General features: G+C 39.5%; 1 protein-coding gene and 1 non-coding gene across 2 annotated transcripts in view; one reads left to right on the forward strand and one right to left on the reverse strand.

The window, feature by feature from the left end:
• Positions 1–15,074, forward strand: part of WNT11 (Wnt family member 11) — a 61,783-nt gene extending 46,709 nt beyond the window's left edge. The window contains exon 6 of the mRNA XM_075266266.1: positions 13,941–15,074. Within this exon, the coding sequence (XP_075122367.1) occupies positions 13,941–14,115 (175 nt within the window). The 3' untranslated portion in view covers positions 14,116–15,074. The remainder of the gene's footprint in view (positions 1–13,940) is intronic.
• On the reverse strand, positions 9,104–9,185 carry TRNAS-CGA (transfer RNA serine (anticodon CGA)). The gene has a single exon. It is a non-coding gene; the product is annotated as a tRNA-Ser (tRNA).
• Positions 15,075–17,375: the final 2,301 nt, after the last annotated feature.

Raw genomic sequence — 17,375 nt, forward strand, 5'->3', positions numbered from 1 at the left:
CAGTCACTGTGTACATACATTACATTACTTATCCTGTATTATACTCCAGAGCTGCACTCACTATTCTGCTGGAGCAGTCACTGTGTACATACATTACATTACTTATCCTGTATTATACTCCAGAGCTGCGCTCACTATTCTGCTGGTACAGTCCCTGTGTACATACATTACATTACTTATCCTGTATTATACTCCAGAGCTGCGCTCACTATTCTGCTGGTGCAGTCACTGTGTACATACATTACATTACGTTTCCTGTATTATACTGCAGAGCTGCGCTCACTATTCTGCTGGTACAGTCACTGTGTACATACATTACATTACTTATCCTGTATTATACTCCAGAGCTGCGCTCACTATTCTGCTGGTGCAGTCACTGTGTACATACATTACATTACTTATCCTGTATTATACTCCAGAGCTGTGCTCACTATTCTGCTGGTGCAGTCACTGTGTACATACATTACATTACTTATCCTGTATTATACTCCAGAGCTGCGCTCACTATTCTGCTGGTGCAGTCACTGTGTACATACAATACATTACTTATCCTGTATTATACTGAAGAGCTGCGCTCACTATTCTGCTGGTACTGTCACTGTGTACATACAATACATTACTTATCCTGTATTATACTCCAGAGCTGCGCTCACTATTCTGCTGGTACAGTCACTGTGTACATACATTACATTACTTATCCTGTATTATACTCCAGAGCTGCGCTCACTATTCTGCTGGTACAGTCACTGTGTACATACATTACATTACTTATCCTGTATTATACTCCAGAGCTGCGCTCACTATTCTGCTGGTACAGTCACTGTGTACATACATTACATTACTTATCCTGTATTATACTGCAGAGCTGCGCTCACTATTCTGCTGGTACAGTCACTGTGTACATACATTACATTACTTATCCTGTATTATACTCCAGAGCTGCGCTCACTATTCTGCTGGTACAGTCACTGTGTACATATAATACATTACTTATCCTGTATTATACTCCAGAGCTGCGCTCACTATTCTGCTGGTACAGTCACTGTGTACATACATTACATTACTTATCCTGTATTATACTCCAGAGCTGTGCTCACTATTCTGCTGGTGCAGTCACTGTGTACATACAATACATTACTTATCCTGTATTATACTCCAGAGCTGTGCTCACTATTCTGCTGGTACAGTCACTGTGTACATACAATACATTACTTATCCTGTATTATACTCCAGAGCTGCGCTGACTATTCTGCTGGTACAGTCACTGTGTACATACAATACATTACTTATCCTGTATTATACTCCAGAGCTGCGCTCACTATTCTGCTGGTACAGTCACTGTGTACATACATTACATTACTTATCCTGTATTATACTCCAGAGCTGCGCTCACTATTCTGCTGGTACAGTCACTGTGTACATACATTACATTACTTATCCTGTATTATACTCCAGAGCTGCACTCACTATTCTGCTGGTACAGTCACTGTGTACATACATTACATTACTTATCCTGTATTATACTCCAGAGCTGCACTCACTATTCTGCTGGAGCAGTCACTGTGTACATACATTACATTACTTATCCTGTATTATACTCCAGAGCTGCGCTCACTATTCTGCTGGTACAGTCCCTGTGTACATACATTACATTACTTATCCTGTATTATACTCCAGAGCTGCGCTCACTATTCTGCTGGTGCAGTCACTGTGTACATACATTACATTACGTTTCCTGTATTATACTGCAGAGCTGCGCTCACTATTCTGCTGGTACAGTCACTGTGTACATACATTACATTACTTATCCTGTATTATACTCCAGAGCTGCGCTCACTATTCTGCTGGTGCAGTCACTGTGTACATACATTACATTACTTATCCTGTATTATACTCCAGAGCTGTGCTCACTATTCTGCTGGTGCAGTCACTGTGTACATACATTACATTACTTATCCTGTATTATACTCCAGAGCTGCGCTCACTATTCTGCTGGTGCAGTCACTGTGTACATACAATACATTACTTATCCTGTATTATACTGAAGAGCTGCGCTCACTATTCTGCTGGTACTGTCACTGTGTACATACAATACATTACTTATCCTGTATTATACTCCAGAGCTGCGCTCACTATTCTGCTGGTACAGTCACTGTGTACATACATTACATTACTTATCCTGTATTATACTCCAGAGCTGCGCTCACTATTCTGCTGGTACAGTCACTGTGTACATACATTACATTACTTATCCTGTATTATACTCCAGAGCTGCGCTCACTATTCTGCTGGTACAGTCACTGTGTACATACATTACATTACTTATCCTGTATTATACTGCAGAGCTGCGCTCACTATTCTGCTGGTACAGTCACTGTGTACATACATTACATTACTTATCCTGTATTATACTCCAGAGCTGCGCTCACTATTCTGCTGGTACAGTCACTGTGTACATATAATACATTACTTATCCTGTACTGATCCTGCGTTACATCCTGTGTTATGCTCCAGAGCTGCGCTCACTATTCTGCTGGTACAGTCACTGTGTACATACATTACATTACTTATCCTGTATTATACTCCAGAGCTGCGCTCACTATTCTGCTGGTACAGTCACTGTGTACATACATTACATTACTTATCCTGTGTTATACTCCAGAGCTGCGCTCACTATTCTGCTGGTGCAGTCACTGTGTACATACATTACATTACTTATCCTGTACTGATCCTGAGTTACATCCTGTGTTATGCTCCAGAGCTGCGCTCACTATTCTGTTTTCTTTGCTTTTTACAAAGAACCTATTTATGTGGAATTAGAATTTGTATATTTGGCTAACAGGTTGAGGTTTTGGCTATAGTCCTAGTTCTAATGCTTTTCTTTGAGTCCACCATAATTACATCCACTGGTCCGTATTCTCCACTCATCCCCATCCTCATCTCTCCATATTATTTGACTTTTTCCCTATTTTAAGGATAAATCGATGTATTTTGAGTCCGGCAGTTACAACATTTGAAGTCAGATATTCTTGGGACTGTTCCTCCTTCAGATCTTGGCCTCGCTGCTATTGTTTCTGGTTACGCTAAGCCTGACTTTATGAGAACTTTGAGTTCTGTCCTTGATTTCTTTCTTGTTCTGAAAATGGATCTGGAGTCGAATACCCAGAGGATCAAAAAACATAAAACAAGCCCCTGAATTTATGACAGTCAATAAGGAGAGAAAATCCGATCACAGAAGGAGGACGTTGTGTTTCCTCAGTGTTTGGGTCGTTTTGTAAGAACGCACCCTATAAGTTACCTCTAATGAGGTCTTACCTAGTCCTGGAAAACCCATTATCAGACCTTCTACTCGGGTCATGATGGCAGCAAAATATTTGTAAATACAAACTGCGCCCTGATTGGAGGGATCTCGCCGGGACTATAGAGATGTCGACGCTCAATGAAGGAAATATTTCCATACGAAATATACATCTAATAGAAAACAGGTTTTTCCGGGACGGACATCTGTTCGCTTTTTGCTTTATGAAGAGTCATTACCCTAAAAACTCTGTTACATTAATATAATTATTTGGCCATAAACTATTCCATTGATTATTTCTTCTCGTTCCCTTGTAACCATGGAAACGGACCTTTAAAAATAGCATCTTATACAAGAAGGTTTTTATTAGAAACATATTTATTGTAATTTTTTTTCTTTTAAATAAGACTGTTCAGAAATCATGAAATATTGCAGTTCTCACAGTGGCCACTAGAGGTGACATTAGGCTGACTCTGTTTTCAGCAGATCACTTGTCAACTTTGGTATATGGACTTGGATAGGTAGTTGGAGTCTTCTTATTCATTTACGGCTTTACTGTATAGAATGGGACAAAATGAACAGTTGTTCATTTACAGCTTTGCCGTATTGTCTTCTCATTTATTTACAGTCTTTCTGTATAGATTGGCAATGAGCAGAATAACCACATTCATTTACAGCTTTACTGTATAGACTGGGATAGAGTAAGCAAAGTCATCTCGTTAATTTACAGCTGTACTGTATGTACAGGGATAGAAGGTTTAGCGTCTCATCATTTATTTACAGATTTACTGCATAGACTGGGTCAGAATGATCAGAGTCATCTCATTTACAGCTTTGTTGTATAGTCTAGGACAGAATGATGAGAGTCTCATTCATTTACAGATTTTCTGCATAGACTGGGAAAGAATGCGCAGAGTCATCTCATTCATTTACAGCTTTGCTGTATAGACTAGGACAGAATGATGAGTCTCATTCATTTACAGCTTTTCTGCATAGACTGGGATAGAGTAAGCAAAGTCATCTCACTAATTTACAGCTGTACTGTATAGATCAGGGATAGAAGGTTCAGGGTTTCCTCTTTCATTTACAGCTTTACTCCATAGACTGGGTCAGATGATCACAGTCATCTCATTCATTTAAAGCTTTGTTGTATAGACTATGACAGAATGATGAAAGTCTCCTCATTCATTTAAAGCTTTTCTGCATAGAATGGGACCGAATTGATGGGAATGATGGGATGCTTGACTGCACAAATATGTTGGAGCAAGTCTTCATGGCCTGCAGGACTCAGATAGCAGAGTGAAATGTAAATGCTGCAAAGATGTATAGATGGAAATTTGTGAGAATAAATTGAGTGGTGGAGTCTAAATTTGGCTTTTGCACTAGGGCCAATATATCTTTAGTTACTCTCCTGAAGGAGGAATAGGGTTGGACTTCTTCTTCTCTTGAGTCCCGTATCAGTGACCATTGAGGTTTTATGGCTAGGGATATGTTCATTTAGCAGTTTTAGAAAAGTCTACCCTGATTTTTGTAGCCTTTCCCACCAGTAAAGTTTGGCCTGGTCTAATAGGTCACGTGTTACACCATGTGGAAATGACATGAAATGGTACCAGAGAAACATTATGGGATGAAGGTGCTGGCAGAGTGTGATGGTCTGGGCACGGTTGTGTTGAGAAATCTCGAGTCCTGGGTTATGCTGGAAAAACAAGATGGGTCCATGGAGGCCGCACCGCACAGCTTACAGGACTTAAAGGATCTGCTGCTAAGGATTTGGTGCCAGATACCACAGGACACCTCCAAAGGGCTTGATGGGTCAGAGCTGTTTTATTGGCATGAGTAGGACCTACCGAATGTTGGACAGGTGGTTTAATGTTAGGGCTGAAGGCTCCCGTCCACTTTTATGACTAAAAGCTTTTTTCCTGGTAGTTCCAAGAGGCCGGTGAAGTCCATTTAGATGACTACCTTGCGTCCAACTCTGGAGCTCGTGTTTATGAGCCCTCGCTCGGCAGACATGCTCATTTTCCTACTAGAATACTGTATATTGTCAGGCCTCGTAAGGGCAGTGGATTAGTGCATAAAGTCATCAGCATTAATTTCTGCAATTACACATATTTTTTACGGCAGGGGTTAGGACTGCCAGATGGCACCCCGTTCAGTTTAGGATTGGAAGAGCTGGCCGGACATGAATGCATTTGGACTGAGACTCATTCTGAAGCCTAAATGCATTAATATGTTCCTATAAATCTTCGTGACTTCAAAAATAAACATGTGAAGACGTAAAAATTATAACAATTGTATCCTAATATACCCTTTTGCCACAAGCTGTTAAAGAAAAAGATTTAATAGATCTGGATAGGGTTGTGAATTCCTACGACCGGTCCATGAGATATTACTCAAAGATTAATCTACTAAATGGTCAATGACTGTAAGGCCAATCCACAGGAGGAGCATAGCCAGGCTGGCCGAGGTCAAAGAGAACACGACCTGTGCATACCTACATGAACACATTTATTTCACTGGGTGTAGTGTAATGCTTCATTTCCCCTATGGAGGTTTTTCAAGAACATATCTACTATAATACTGCCCAATATAGTATAATACTGCCCCCTATGTGCAAGAATATAACTATTATAATACTGCTCCTATGTACAGGAAAATAACTACTATAATACTACTCCTATGTACAAAAATATAACTACTATAATACTGCCCCCTATGTACAAGAATATAACTACTATAATACTGCCCCCTATGTACAAGAATATAACTACTATAATACTACCTCCTATGTACAAGAATATAACTACTACAATACTACTCCTATGTAGAAGAATATAACTACTATAATACTACCTCCTATGTACAAGAATATAACTACTATAATACTACTCCTATGAACAAGAATATAACTACTATAATACTACTCCTATGTACAAGAATATAACTACTATAATACTGCTCCTATGGACATGAATATAACTACTATAATACTGCTCCTATGTACAAGAATATAACTACTATAATACTGCTCCTATGGACATGAATATAACTACTATAATACTGCTCCTATGTACAAGAATATAACTACTATAATACTGCTCCTATGGACATGAATATAACTACTATAATACTACTCCTGTGTACAAGAATATAACTACTATAGTACTACTCCTATGTACAAGAATATAACTACTATAATACTGCTTCTATGTACAAGAATATAACTACTATTATACTGCCCCCTATGTACATGAATATAACTACTATAATACTGGTCCTATGTACAAGAATGCAACTACTATAATACTGCTCCTATGTACAAGAATATAACTACTATAATACTGCCTCCTATGTACAAGAATATAACTACTATAATACTGCTCCTACATACAACAATATAACTACTATAATACTACTCCTATGTACAAGAATATAACTACTATAATACTGCTCCTATGTACAAGAATATAACTAATATAATACTATTCCTATCTACAAGAATATAACTACTATAATACTACTCCTATGTACAAGAATATAACTACTATAATACTGCTCCTATGTACAACAATATAACTACTATAATACTGCCTCCTATGTACAAGAATATAACTACTATAATACTGCTCCTATGTACAACAATATAACTACTATAATACTACTCCTATCTACAAGAATATAACTACTATAATACTGCTCCTATGTACAAGAATATAACTACTATAATACTGGTCCTATCTACAAGAATATAACTACTATAATACTACTCCTATGTACAAGAATATAACTACTATAATACTGCTCCTATGTACAAGAATATAACTACTATAATACTGCTCCTATCTACAAGAATATAACTACTATAATACTACTCCTATGTACAAGAATATAACTACTACAATACTACCTCCTATGTACAAGAATATAACTACTATAATACTACTCCTATGTACAAGAATATAACTACTATAGTACTACTCCTGTGTACAAGAATATAACTACTATAATACTACTTCTATGTACAAGAATATAACTACTATAATACTACTTCTATGTACAAGAATATAACTACTATAATACTGCCCCCTATGTACATGAATATAACTACTATAATACTGGTCCTATGTACAAGAATGTAACTACTATAATACTTCTCCTATGTACAAGAATATAACTACTATAATACTGCCTCCTATGTACAAGAATATAACTACTATAATACTGCTCCTATGTTCAAGAATATAACTACTATAATACTACTCCTATGTACAAGAATATAACTACTATAATACTACTCCTATGTACAAGAATAATACTACCTTCTTTGTACAAGAATATAACGAGTGATTATGAAGATAATCTTGTTTCCCTTAGTCCTAACAGCGGCACAATGTGGGGTATTTCTGCCCCTGTGTGCTGGTAGGACAGGCGGATATTTAATTAGCCAATCAAATGCGTGGCAGGCCCTATAAGAGGGCACAAGAACCTCCCCTCTGCGTGTAAATACAAAAGTACCTCCATTACATTTATATACAGTTTTATACATAAGATATGATTCCCAGGGTGGGAAATCTTGTGCCGCTGTTAGGACTAAGGGAAACAAGATTATCTTCATAATCACTCGTTCCCTGTCGTCCTCAACAGCGGCACAATGTGGGGATATAGCAAGCAGGTCCCCAAGATGGGTGGGACAAACCCATGACCGAACTTAAACTGGTCTGGGCAAAGGCAGTGGAATCTGCCACTTGGTCCTTCAGGCGGTAATGCCGAATGAAGGTGGATTCAGATGCCCAAGAGGCAGCTGCATATATTTGGTCCACAGACAAAGCACTTCTTTCTGCCCGTGAAGTGGACACTGCCCTGGTTGAATGGGCATGAAGGAAAGATGGAGCCGACAGCCCTTGGGCGGTATAGGCGACTCTAATAGTCTCGGTAACCCACCGTGATATTGTAGCTTTGGTGGCTTTGGCGCCCTTGTTTTTCCCCGTGTAGCTGACCAACAGGTTTTCAGTCCACCTAAAGGGGCGAGTGCGCTGCAAGTAGATCTGCAGGCATCTAACCACATCCAGCTTGTGCCATCTTTCTTCTTCAGCAGAAGAAGGGAACGGAAAAAAATACTGGAAGGGAAATCAGTTGGTTCCTGTTTACAGCAGATGGCACCTTGGGACGAAACCCAGGGAGGAACCTAAGCTGTACATGGTCAGAGAAAAAGGTGGTATATGGCTCCTCAGCGGACAAAGCTTGTAGTTCACTAACGCGTTTGGCAGGTGTGACTGCCAATAGCAGCGCCATTTTGCCGGTTAGCGACTTGAGGGAGACCTCTTCCAGAGGTTCAAATGGCTGGCCACATAGGGCGTTCAGGACCGGAATAAGGTCCCATTGGTGGACAGGGGTGTTTACCACCGGTCTCAGCCTAGTTGCCCCTTTAATAAAGGTGCTCACTAAAGGATCCTGAGACAAACGCCTCCCCAGATAGGCGGACAGGGCCGCTACGTGTACCTTGAGTGTGGCCGCAGCAAGACCTCTGTCTAGTCCGTCTTGAAGGAAGTCCAGGATCACCTCCGTAGGGGGATCGGTGGAGTCCACTTGATGCTGCAGACACCAGGCATTAAAGATGTTACCTATTCGACGGTAGTTCCTGTTAGTCGAATCTGCTCTGGCGCTGGATAGGGTCTTCAAGACGGCTTGTGACAGTCCTCTATTTCTCAATAGGGACTGGTCAACCTCCAGGCTGTCAGGTTGAGTCTCCTCAGATCCTGGCATCTCAGCTCTCCTTGGGTTAACAGACTGAGCTAGCCGGGCTGGCGCTGTGAACAGGATCTGAACCTGTGCGGGGAGACCCCATTGGATTTCGAGTCCAAAACCTTAACCACTCGGCCATCACAGCCGGTTCCCAATAAAGTTTGCAAACTGGAAAAGAGTTCAAGATCAATGAACACCACAATCGCACGCCTTCAGCAGATACTGCAGGAAGGTCTCTGACACCAGGCCAGCCAGCCTCCTCCCACCTGTCCTCTGTCCACACAGGACAGAAAAAAACACGCAGAGGGGAGGTTCTTGTGCCCTCTTATAGGGCCTGCCACGCATTTGATTGGCTAATTAAATATCCGCCTGTCCTACCAGCACACAGGGGCAGAAATACCCCACATTGTGCCGCTGTTGAGGACGACAGGGAACTACTATAATACTACTCCTATGTACAAGAATATAACTACTATAATACTGCCCCCTATGCACATGAATATAACTACTATAATACTGGTCCTATGTACAAGAATGTAACTACTATAATACTTCTCCTATGTACAAGAATATAACTACTATAATACTACTCCTATGTACAAGAATATAACTACTATAATACTACTCCTATGTACAAGAATATAACTACTATAATACTACTCCTATGTACAAGAATATAACTACTATAATACTACTCCTATGTACAAGAATATAACTACTATAATACTGCCCCCTATAGAGAACAAAATTGATTTTATGCTAAATTAAATTTACTATGACTTTATAGGAATTCCTGGGGTATAGATATAGATATACAGGCGGTCACCTTTGGACTCTCAGCAGGGGTTTCAGTGTTTTTATCTTTTGCTGCAGGATGTTAATAAAGTTGTGTCACTGGATATGTGCAGCGTTGCGTTGACTCCACTTCCCATACGTTCCAGCTTCTCATATAACCTCCTGGTATTCGCGCTGCAGTTGTACGCTTTATCGTAGATCTGGGCGTTCACACCCTAATATCTGGACTTTACAATCTCCTCAGCCTGACACATTGGAGCGGTGTAATGTACATGAACTGTAAATCTCTTGTAGTTTCGCTCTGCGTTCCATCCTCCCAGAGCTTTGATTTGACAGCCATATATTTTTATGACCCCCGGTACATTACACAGGAGACATGTGAGTGATGGTGCACAATATGATTAACATTACCATAAAACATACACGTTGCGCCTGTCAGGCTCTGCGCGGCTTTCAATCTTTTGTTCATATTGAAATAATTTCCTTGAATTTGAAAGATTTTCAGACTTCAAAATTTTCATATTCCAAGGTACAAATATTAAAGGAACACTGCAGGCAAAATTAATACAATGTGTTATATGTTAAGCAGGGGCGGGGCATGACACAAAGTTTCATGCTCCGCCCCTGAGGTTCTGTCCTAAGTATAGCATAGTGTATATATATTATACCTGAAGTATCTCTTTAAAAATATCCCCTACTGTGGATATACCATCCATCAGAGGCCTAAATTCTGGGTCCCAATGCAAAATCACAAAGAGATTGCCCAATTTTCTTCCTATGGAGCCTTTATGGGCCCCCTTATGTTCCAGGGTTCAGTTGCTACCCAAGACATTATTAGGGTGGACGCTCTTCTAGATTTTACCGGTCTGGCCTGGTACTGGGCCTCTGAAAGTACAAGTCCTCTCCAGCCTCCCTGTATCTGTGCCCACTATTGATTTTCTCTGTGTATTTTGTCCCCCCCCCCCATTACTCCTCTTATCCTCTTCCCATTGTCTTCTTCTCATCCCACGTTCCTCCTTTTCTTCTTCCACTCCGATTGTTGAGCGAAGGGATCAGTTTCCAGATTCCTCTGCAGTGTACGGAGAGTCTGCCCGGCTCCATTCTTCCCTTTGTTTTCTCCTTTAATGTTCTGCACAATGAAATCCTCTGGTGACCCTGCTGAGGTTCACAAACTTATGTTATTTGACAGTGACCTGACCTGCTTGTGTGAATGGCGCCAATCTATAGGAAGAAGTCACTGTAGGTTAGGAGTCATTTTTATTATAATAATTATTAGTATAGTATATGTAGTAGTACTAGTACTCTATTGTATGTAACGAGTAGGAGTAGATTACATGTAGCAGTCTATTATATCTGACATTCTTAGTAGTCCTTGGACTCCAGTTTCATAAAGAGTAATAGTGATACTAAAAATAACAAATGTATCAGCACTCTAATACTTTCCTCATTTGTAGTGTTCTTTTTGATACATAATTGTATAATAGTAGTTGTAGCAATAGTAGTATAAGTAATAGTTCTAGCAGTAGTAACATTAGTAGTAGAACTGCTGGCAGTAGTAACATTAGTATTAGTAGTTCTAGCAGTAGTAGCATTACAAGTAGTAGTTCTGGCAGTAACATTAGTAGTAGTAGTTCTAGCAGTAGTAACATTAGTAGTAGTAGTAACATTAGTAGTAGTTGTAGCAGTAGTAATATTAGTAGTAGTAACATTAGTAGTAGTTCTAGCAGTAGTAACATTAGTAGTAGTTCTGGCAGTTGCAACATTAGTATTAGTAGTTCTAGCAGTAGTAGCATTACAAGTAGTAGTTCTGGCAGTAACATTAGTAGTAGTAGTTCTAGCAGTAGTAATATTAGTAGTAGTAACATTAGTAGTAGTTGTAGCAGTAGTAATATTAGTAGTAGTAACATTAGTAGTAGTTGTAGCAGTAGTAACATTAGTAGTAGTAGTTCTAGCAGTAGTAACATTAGTATTAGTTATGGCAGTTGTAACATTAGTATTAGTAGTTCTAGCAGTAGTAGCATTAGAAGTAGTAGTTCTGGCAGTAATAACATTACTAGTAGTAGTTCTAGCAGTAGTAACATTATTATTAGTAATTCTATCAGTAGTAATATTAGTAGTAGTAGTTCTAACAGTAACATTAGTAGTAGTTCTAGCAGTAGTAATATTAGCAACAGACGTTCTAGCAGTAGTAACATTAGTAGTAGTAGTAGTAGTAGTAACATTAGTAGTAATAACATTAGTAATAGTAGTTTTCACAGTAGTAACTTTAGCAGTAGCGGTAGTAACATTAGTAGTAGTGCTTCTGGCAGTAGTAACATTAGAAGTAGTAGTTCTAGCAGTAGTAACATTAGTAGTAGTTATGGCAGTTCTAACATTAGTAGTAGTAGTTCTAGCAGTAGTAACATTAGCATTAGTCGTTCTAGAAGTAGTAGCATTATATGTAGTAGTTCTAGCAGTAGTAACATTAGTATTAGTAGTAACATTAGTATAGTTCTAGCAGTAGTAACATTAGTAGTGGTAGTTCTGGCAGTAGTAACAGTAGTAGTAATGACAATAGTAGTAGTGTTAGCTCTAGCAGTACTAGTATTAGCAACAGTAGTTCTAGTAGTAGTAACATTAGTAGTAGTAACATTAGCAGTAGTTCTAGCAGTAGTAACAGTAGTAGTTGTAGCAGTAGTAACATTAGTAGTAGTAGTAGTAACATTAGTAGTAGTAGAAGTATTAATATTAATAGTAGTGGTAGTAACATTAGTAGTAGTTCTGGCAGTAGAAACATTAGTAGTAGTAGAAATAACAGTAGTAGTAGTGTTAGCTCTAGCAGTACTAGTATTAGCAACAGTAGTTCTAGTAGTAGTAACATTAGTAGTTCTAGTAGTAGTAACATTAGTAGTAGTAATAACAATAGTAGTAGTGTTATCTCTAGCAGTACTAGTATTAGCAATAGTAGTTCTAATAGTAGTAACATTAGTATTAGTAGTAACAGTAGTAGTGGTAGTAACATTAGTGGTAGTAGAAGTAGTAACATTAGTAGTAGTAGTTCTGGTAGTAGTAACATTAGTAGTAGTAGTCGTAACATTAGTAGTAGTAATAACAATAGTAGTAGTGTTATCTCTAGCAGTACTAGTATTAGCAATAGTAGTTCTAGTAGTAGTAACATTTGTAGTAGTGGTAGTAACATTAGTAGTAGTAGAAGTAGTAATGTTAGTAGTAGTGGTAGTAACATTAGTAGTAGTAGAAGTAGTAATGTTAGTAGTAGTGGTAGTAACGTTAGTAGAAGTAGTAATGTTAGTAGTAGTGGTAGTAACATTAGTAGTAGTAGGTCTGGTAGTAGTAACATTAGTATTAGTAGTTGTGGCAGCAGTAACATTAGTGGTAGTAGTAGTAACATTAGTAGTAGTAATAACAATAGTAGTAGTGTTATCTCTAGCAGTACTAGTATTAATAGTAGCAAGTAGTAATTAGTAGCAATAATATTCATAAGCATCAGAAGCCTATGTATAGGGGTTATGATACACCCCTCCCCTCCCTCCCAAAGGCTCCTCTGTAACACAAGTCACCAATATTTAGTGCAAAAATCCTGTTGTCGTTTTTGCCTTGGTGCCCCCCCTCCCCTCCCCCCGGGCCGTGTGACTTGAGCCTTAGAATATACAAATAAATTTGGTTTTAATTGTTTCATGTTTATGATCTCACCCGTCTGACATGAAACCCCCCAGCTGCCGGTGCCCACATGAAAAAAGAGGGGAAAAAAATTAAATAAAAATTAAACAAAAATTTGTAATAGCAAACAAAAAAGAATAATAAATGGCGGGGCCTTTACATCTGGTGCCATTAAGTGCCGCTCAATTTCCCATCGCTTGACTTCCCAGAGCACATTCCTCCGATGTAGTGGCATTTAAGGACGTTTAAACATGGTGTCAGCCGCATTCAGGCCCATACAGAACGTATTATAGGAGCCCCGTTGTGGTGGGGTTTTGTCTTTTTTTTTTGTGTTTTTTTTGCGAGACGGTTTGATGCATCTGCTGCCAGGTTATGTTTGACATTAACTCGCCCGCTGAATGCTCCATAGGCCGATTTAACCCTCAATTCTCTCATTGTTCTCTTTCAGGCAATGCAATAAAACCTCATTTGGAAGCGACAGTTGTGATTTAATGTGTTGCGGCCGAGGATACAACCCTTACATGGACACGGTGGTGGAGCGCTGCCATTGCAAATACCATTGGTGTTGCTACGTAACGTGCAAAAAATGCGAGAGGACCGTGGAGAGATACGTTTGCAAATGAGAAACAAAAAGAAAAGGAAACAATTTTTGTATCCCTCGAGGACCTTACCAAAAAAAATACCCTACAAAAAACCCCAAAAAGAAACACAAACCAAAGCACTATCCAAGGTCGGAAGAGTTGTTCTTTCTTCTCCAAGACGGAGACGTTTCGATACGTTGTGCCAAATGAGATGTAACAATATACAGAGTTAGGAAAATATCAGGACCGACATGAATGTTTTTGAAAATGCAAAAAAACCACAAAAAGAGCAAAGACTCCGGCGGCCGTCACGGTCACCCGACCCCCTCCTGGTGTCTGCCATATTGTAAATACTCATGACTCTAATATTTTGTTGCCGCGCCCGGGTCTACCGTGGTACTTTGGAGACCCACAAGGGAAAAATAAGGGATTATTTTTTACGTAACCTGTGAATAAAAATACTGGACCTTTAACCCGTTTCATTCAATGGGTTCTACCTGGAAAAAAAAAAAAAAAACTGAGTGCAATGAAACCCATTTCAGGTTCACTTTACTGCAACGTAACTCTGGACTGGAGCTACTAGGTAGAGTATATTAAGGAACTGCTAAACCCCCGACCACTAGGGGGGGCGATTCCAAAAATGCTGCAAAGGGCCAAAGGGGTCATTTATGTTTCTTTTATGGGCTGTCCTAACGTTCTTCTGGTAGATGTTCCTCGAGAAAATTTTGGAATTTTTTGCAGTATTTTTGGATTTCCGGTGGAAATTTGGAATTTTTTGCAGTATTTTTGGATTTCCATTGGTAGTATTTTTGAAAAAAAAAAAAAACACAAAAATTTCATGGTCTATTCTACAAAGTGCCCTCAGACTGGAGCATCATCTTCAAGACTTGTTTACATTCTTCAGAATTCCGTTCAAAGCATCTCAAGTTGGCGCCCAGACAACAGTGTCCTGCCACTGTCGGTGGATGTACAAATTTTTTGTTTTGTATGCAGAACCTACAGAGAGAGATATTTATAAATATAGCGTCCGCTTTCTTTATTCTACTTTTTTTATATATATAATTATAAATGTAAGTAAACCGCTTAAAGTTTGTACGAAATAAAAGCCGGAAAAGGTCAACTATAAAAATGGTTTCTACAATTATATTTTTGTATCCATTTTTTTTATTGTTTTTTGAATTACCGTTTGTACATTGGATGTTTTTTCACGTAGATCGCAAGGGTAGAATTGGTGGGTTGGATGGATGGATGGATGGATGGATGGATATTAAAAACATAGACCAGATTCCCACTATAGGAATACTGGATTGAAATCTAAAAAAATTCAAAAATTCTAAAAAAAAATTCTAAAATTTGGAAATTTACATAGTAGCACTTTTTGAGGAATAAATATTTTTTAGAATACATTTTGTGCTTGTAGATCACTGAGAATGGGAGAACCCATGGACAAATCAAGATGGCCGCCCCCATCTAAGAGGGTTGGTTAAATTTTTTAGGGATTGTCCAGGGAGGGTAGATTAATTTACCTGATCTGGCAGACTCTTGATGATGGTTCTGACCACAGGGTCACTTGATTGGAACCAGGGTTTTGACACCTTCTTCCTCCCTTGCAGGGAACTACCTGTTCTATGACAATATCTCATTAGATAAATGTTGGCCAAATTTTGGTGCAACTTGTTGACCATCTAGGTGGTGTCCTGGCCCTTCCCGGTTAAAAGAAGGCTTGGGTATGTTAAATGTATAGATACCTATATGCCGTCTTCCCTAGAACATCGATGGGGCTCCCCAAAAAATTGTCCGCCCAGGTTCCCAAGAAGATTGGAAATATCCCAAGCCCCGAGGATTTCTCCCTCATCTATCGGCCTCTCTGCCAATTCATTGCTCTTCATGGGCTGGTCATGTCACTAAAAAGGGGCCTGTCCTCCTCATAAATGGGGTACAACGCACAACAAAAAGTGGGATTGTCATGTTCCGGAAGATTTGTGCCCTCGCATAAAGGGTTGTGGTTCTGTTCGCTCCCTATCCACAAATGTTGGCACATTTGGTGTAGATGGAGGGTCCAGAGGTACAGTTGCCAGTATATTGGCATAGCCACCTAAAGGCTAGTATGAGACCCTGACCCTAAACCTCTTCTCCCTGGGGTAATTACATTTTGGTGGGGGGCCAAGAGCAAAAATATCTGGTTAGTCCTGTGATGGGAACAGTCCAGAAATAAGCTTCGAAGAGGTAAATGGTGGGCAAAAATCATCTATGTAGCTTTGGTCTATGTGTTAAAGGTATCTCCTGACAACACTGTGTTATACCTATTGCAAACCGTCAAGGGGGCGGAGCATATTAGAAGGATTTCAAAAACCGTTAAAAGTTACGTATTTCCAAAATTCTAAGTGGAGGGGCTTTGTTGATCCTCATCTATTATCTGAAGCTGAGAGCAATTATCAAGAGTGTCTCCCATTCTAGAGGACCCGCCGTGTCCATGCATTCAATGGACAGCCCATATATTTTAACAGTGTAATGCTTCTTTTTTCCTGTGGTGGTGCTGCAGGGAAACTGAACACCTGCGATTCCTCCATAGATTGCCGCTGATCACTGGAGGTCTCAACAATAGGAAACCTTGTGGTCATCTGATTTTTAGAGGCCCTTCCAAAAAATTGTGGACAACCAGAGGTGTAACTGGAGGCTTCTGGGTACAATGCTTATTCGGTAATGGGGCCCCTACCTACCATGTGCTATGTAAAATAGGGGCATATTTATGAGGCAGAGGAATCGTTGGGGTCCCCATAGGTTACAAGGCCCTCTGCACCCCCAATATGCTCCAGTAGACAACTCATTAAGAAATTGTAAGCATTCTCTAAGTTGCCATACTATGGTGCCATACTGTAGCGACCATAGGCTCACCTACAATATCATAGAAAACATAGTGCCATGCTCCATTGGGTACCACGTGGGCGGAGTTATCATAGGAATATCGCCATAATATGATGTCATAGATCAACATAGACAGGAATTTCCTCTTCTATTACTTGCTCTGATCCCTCCCCCTCGGAACCCCTGAGTTACCTTCCAGTGTATACAATGTATCAGATGTGACTCTCTGTTACTCTATGTCTGCTGCGGTACATTTCCAGAGCTGCGCTCCTCCTCGTTATTCTTGTGACATCCCTCTAGACCTGTTTCTATTTTTTGAGAAATATTAAAGGTTTGTTTGTCTCTATCGTCTGCTGTCTGCCTGTAAATACCGTCCATGATATTACAGGAAATCTACAAAAAAAAACTAAAAAATGTAATAAATAGGAATGAATGAG

This window comes from Leptodactylus fuscus, chromosome 2, assembly GCF_031893055.1.
Source record: "Leptodactylus fuscus isolate aLepFus1 chromosome 2, aLepFus1.hap2, whole genome shotgun sequence".
Classification (NCBI taxonomy): Eukaryota; Metazoa; Chordata; class Amphibia; order Anura; family Leptodactylidae; genus Leptodactylus; species Leptodactylus fuscus.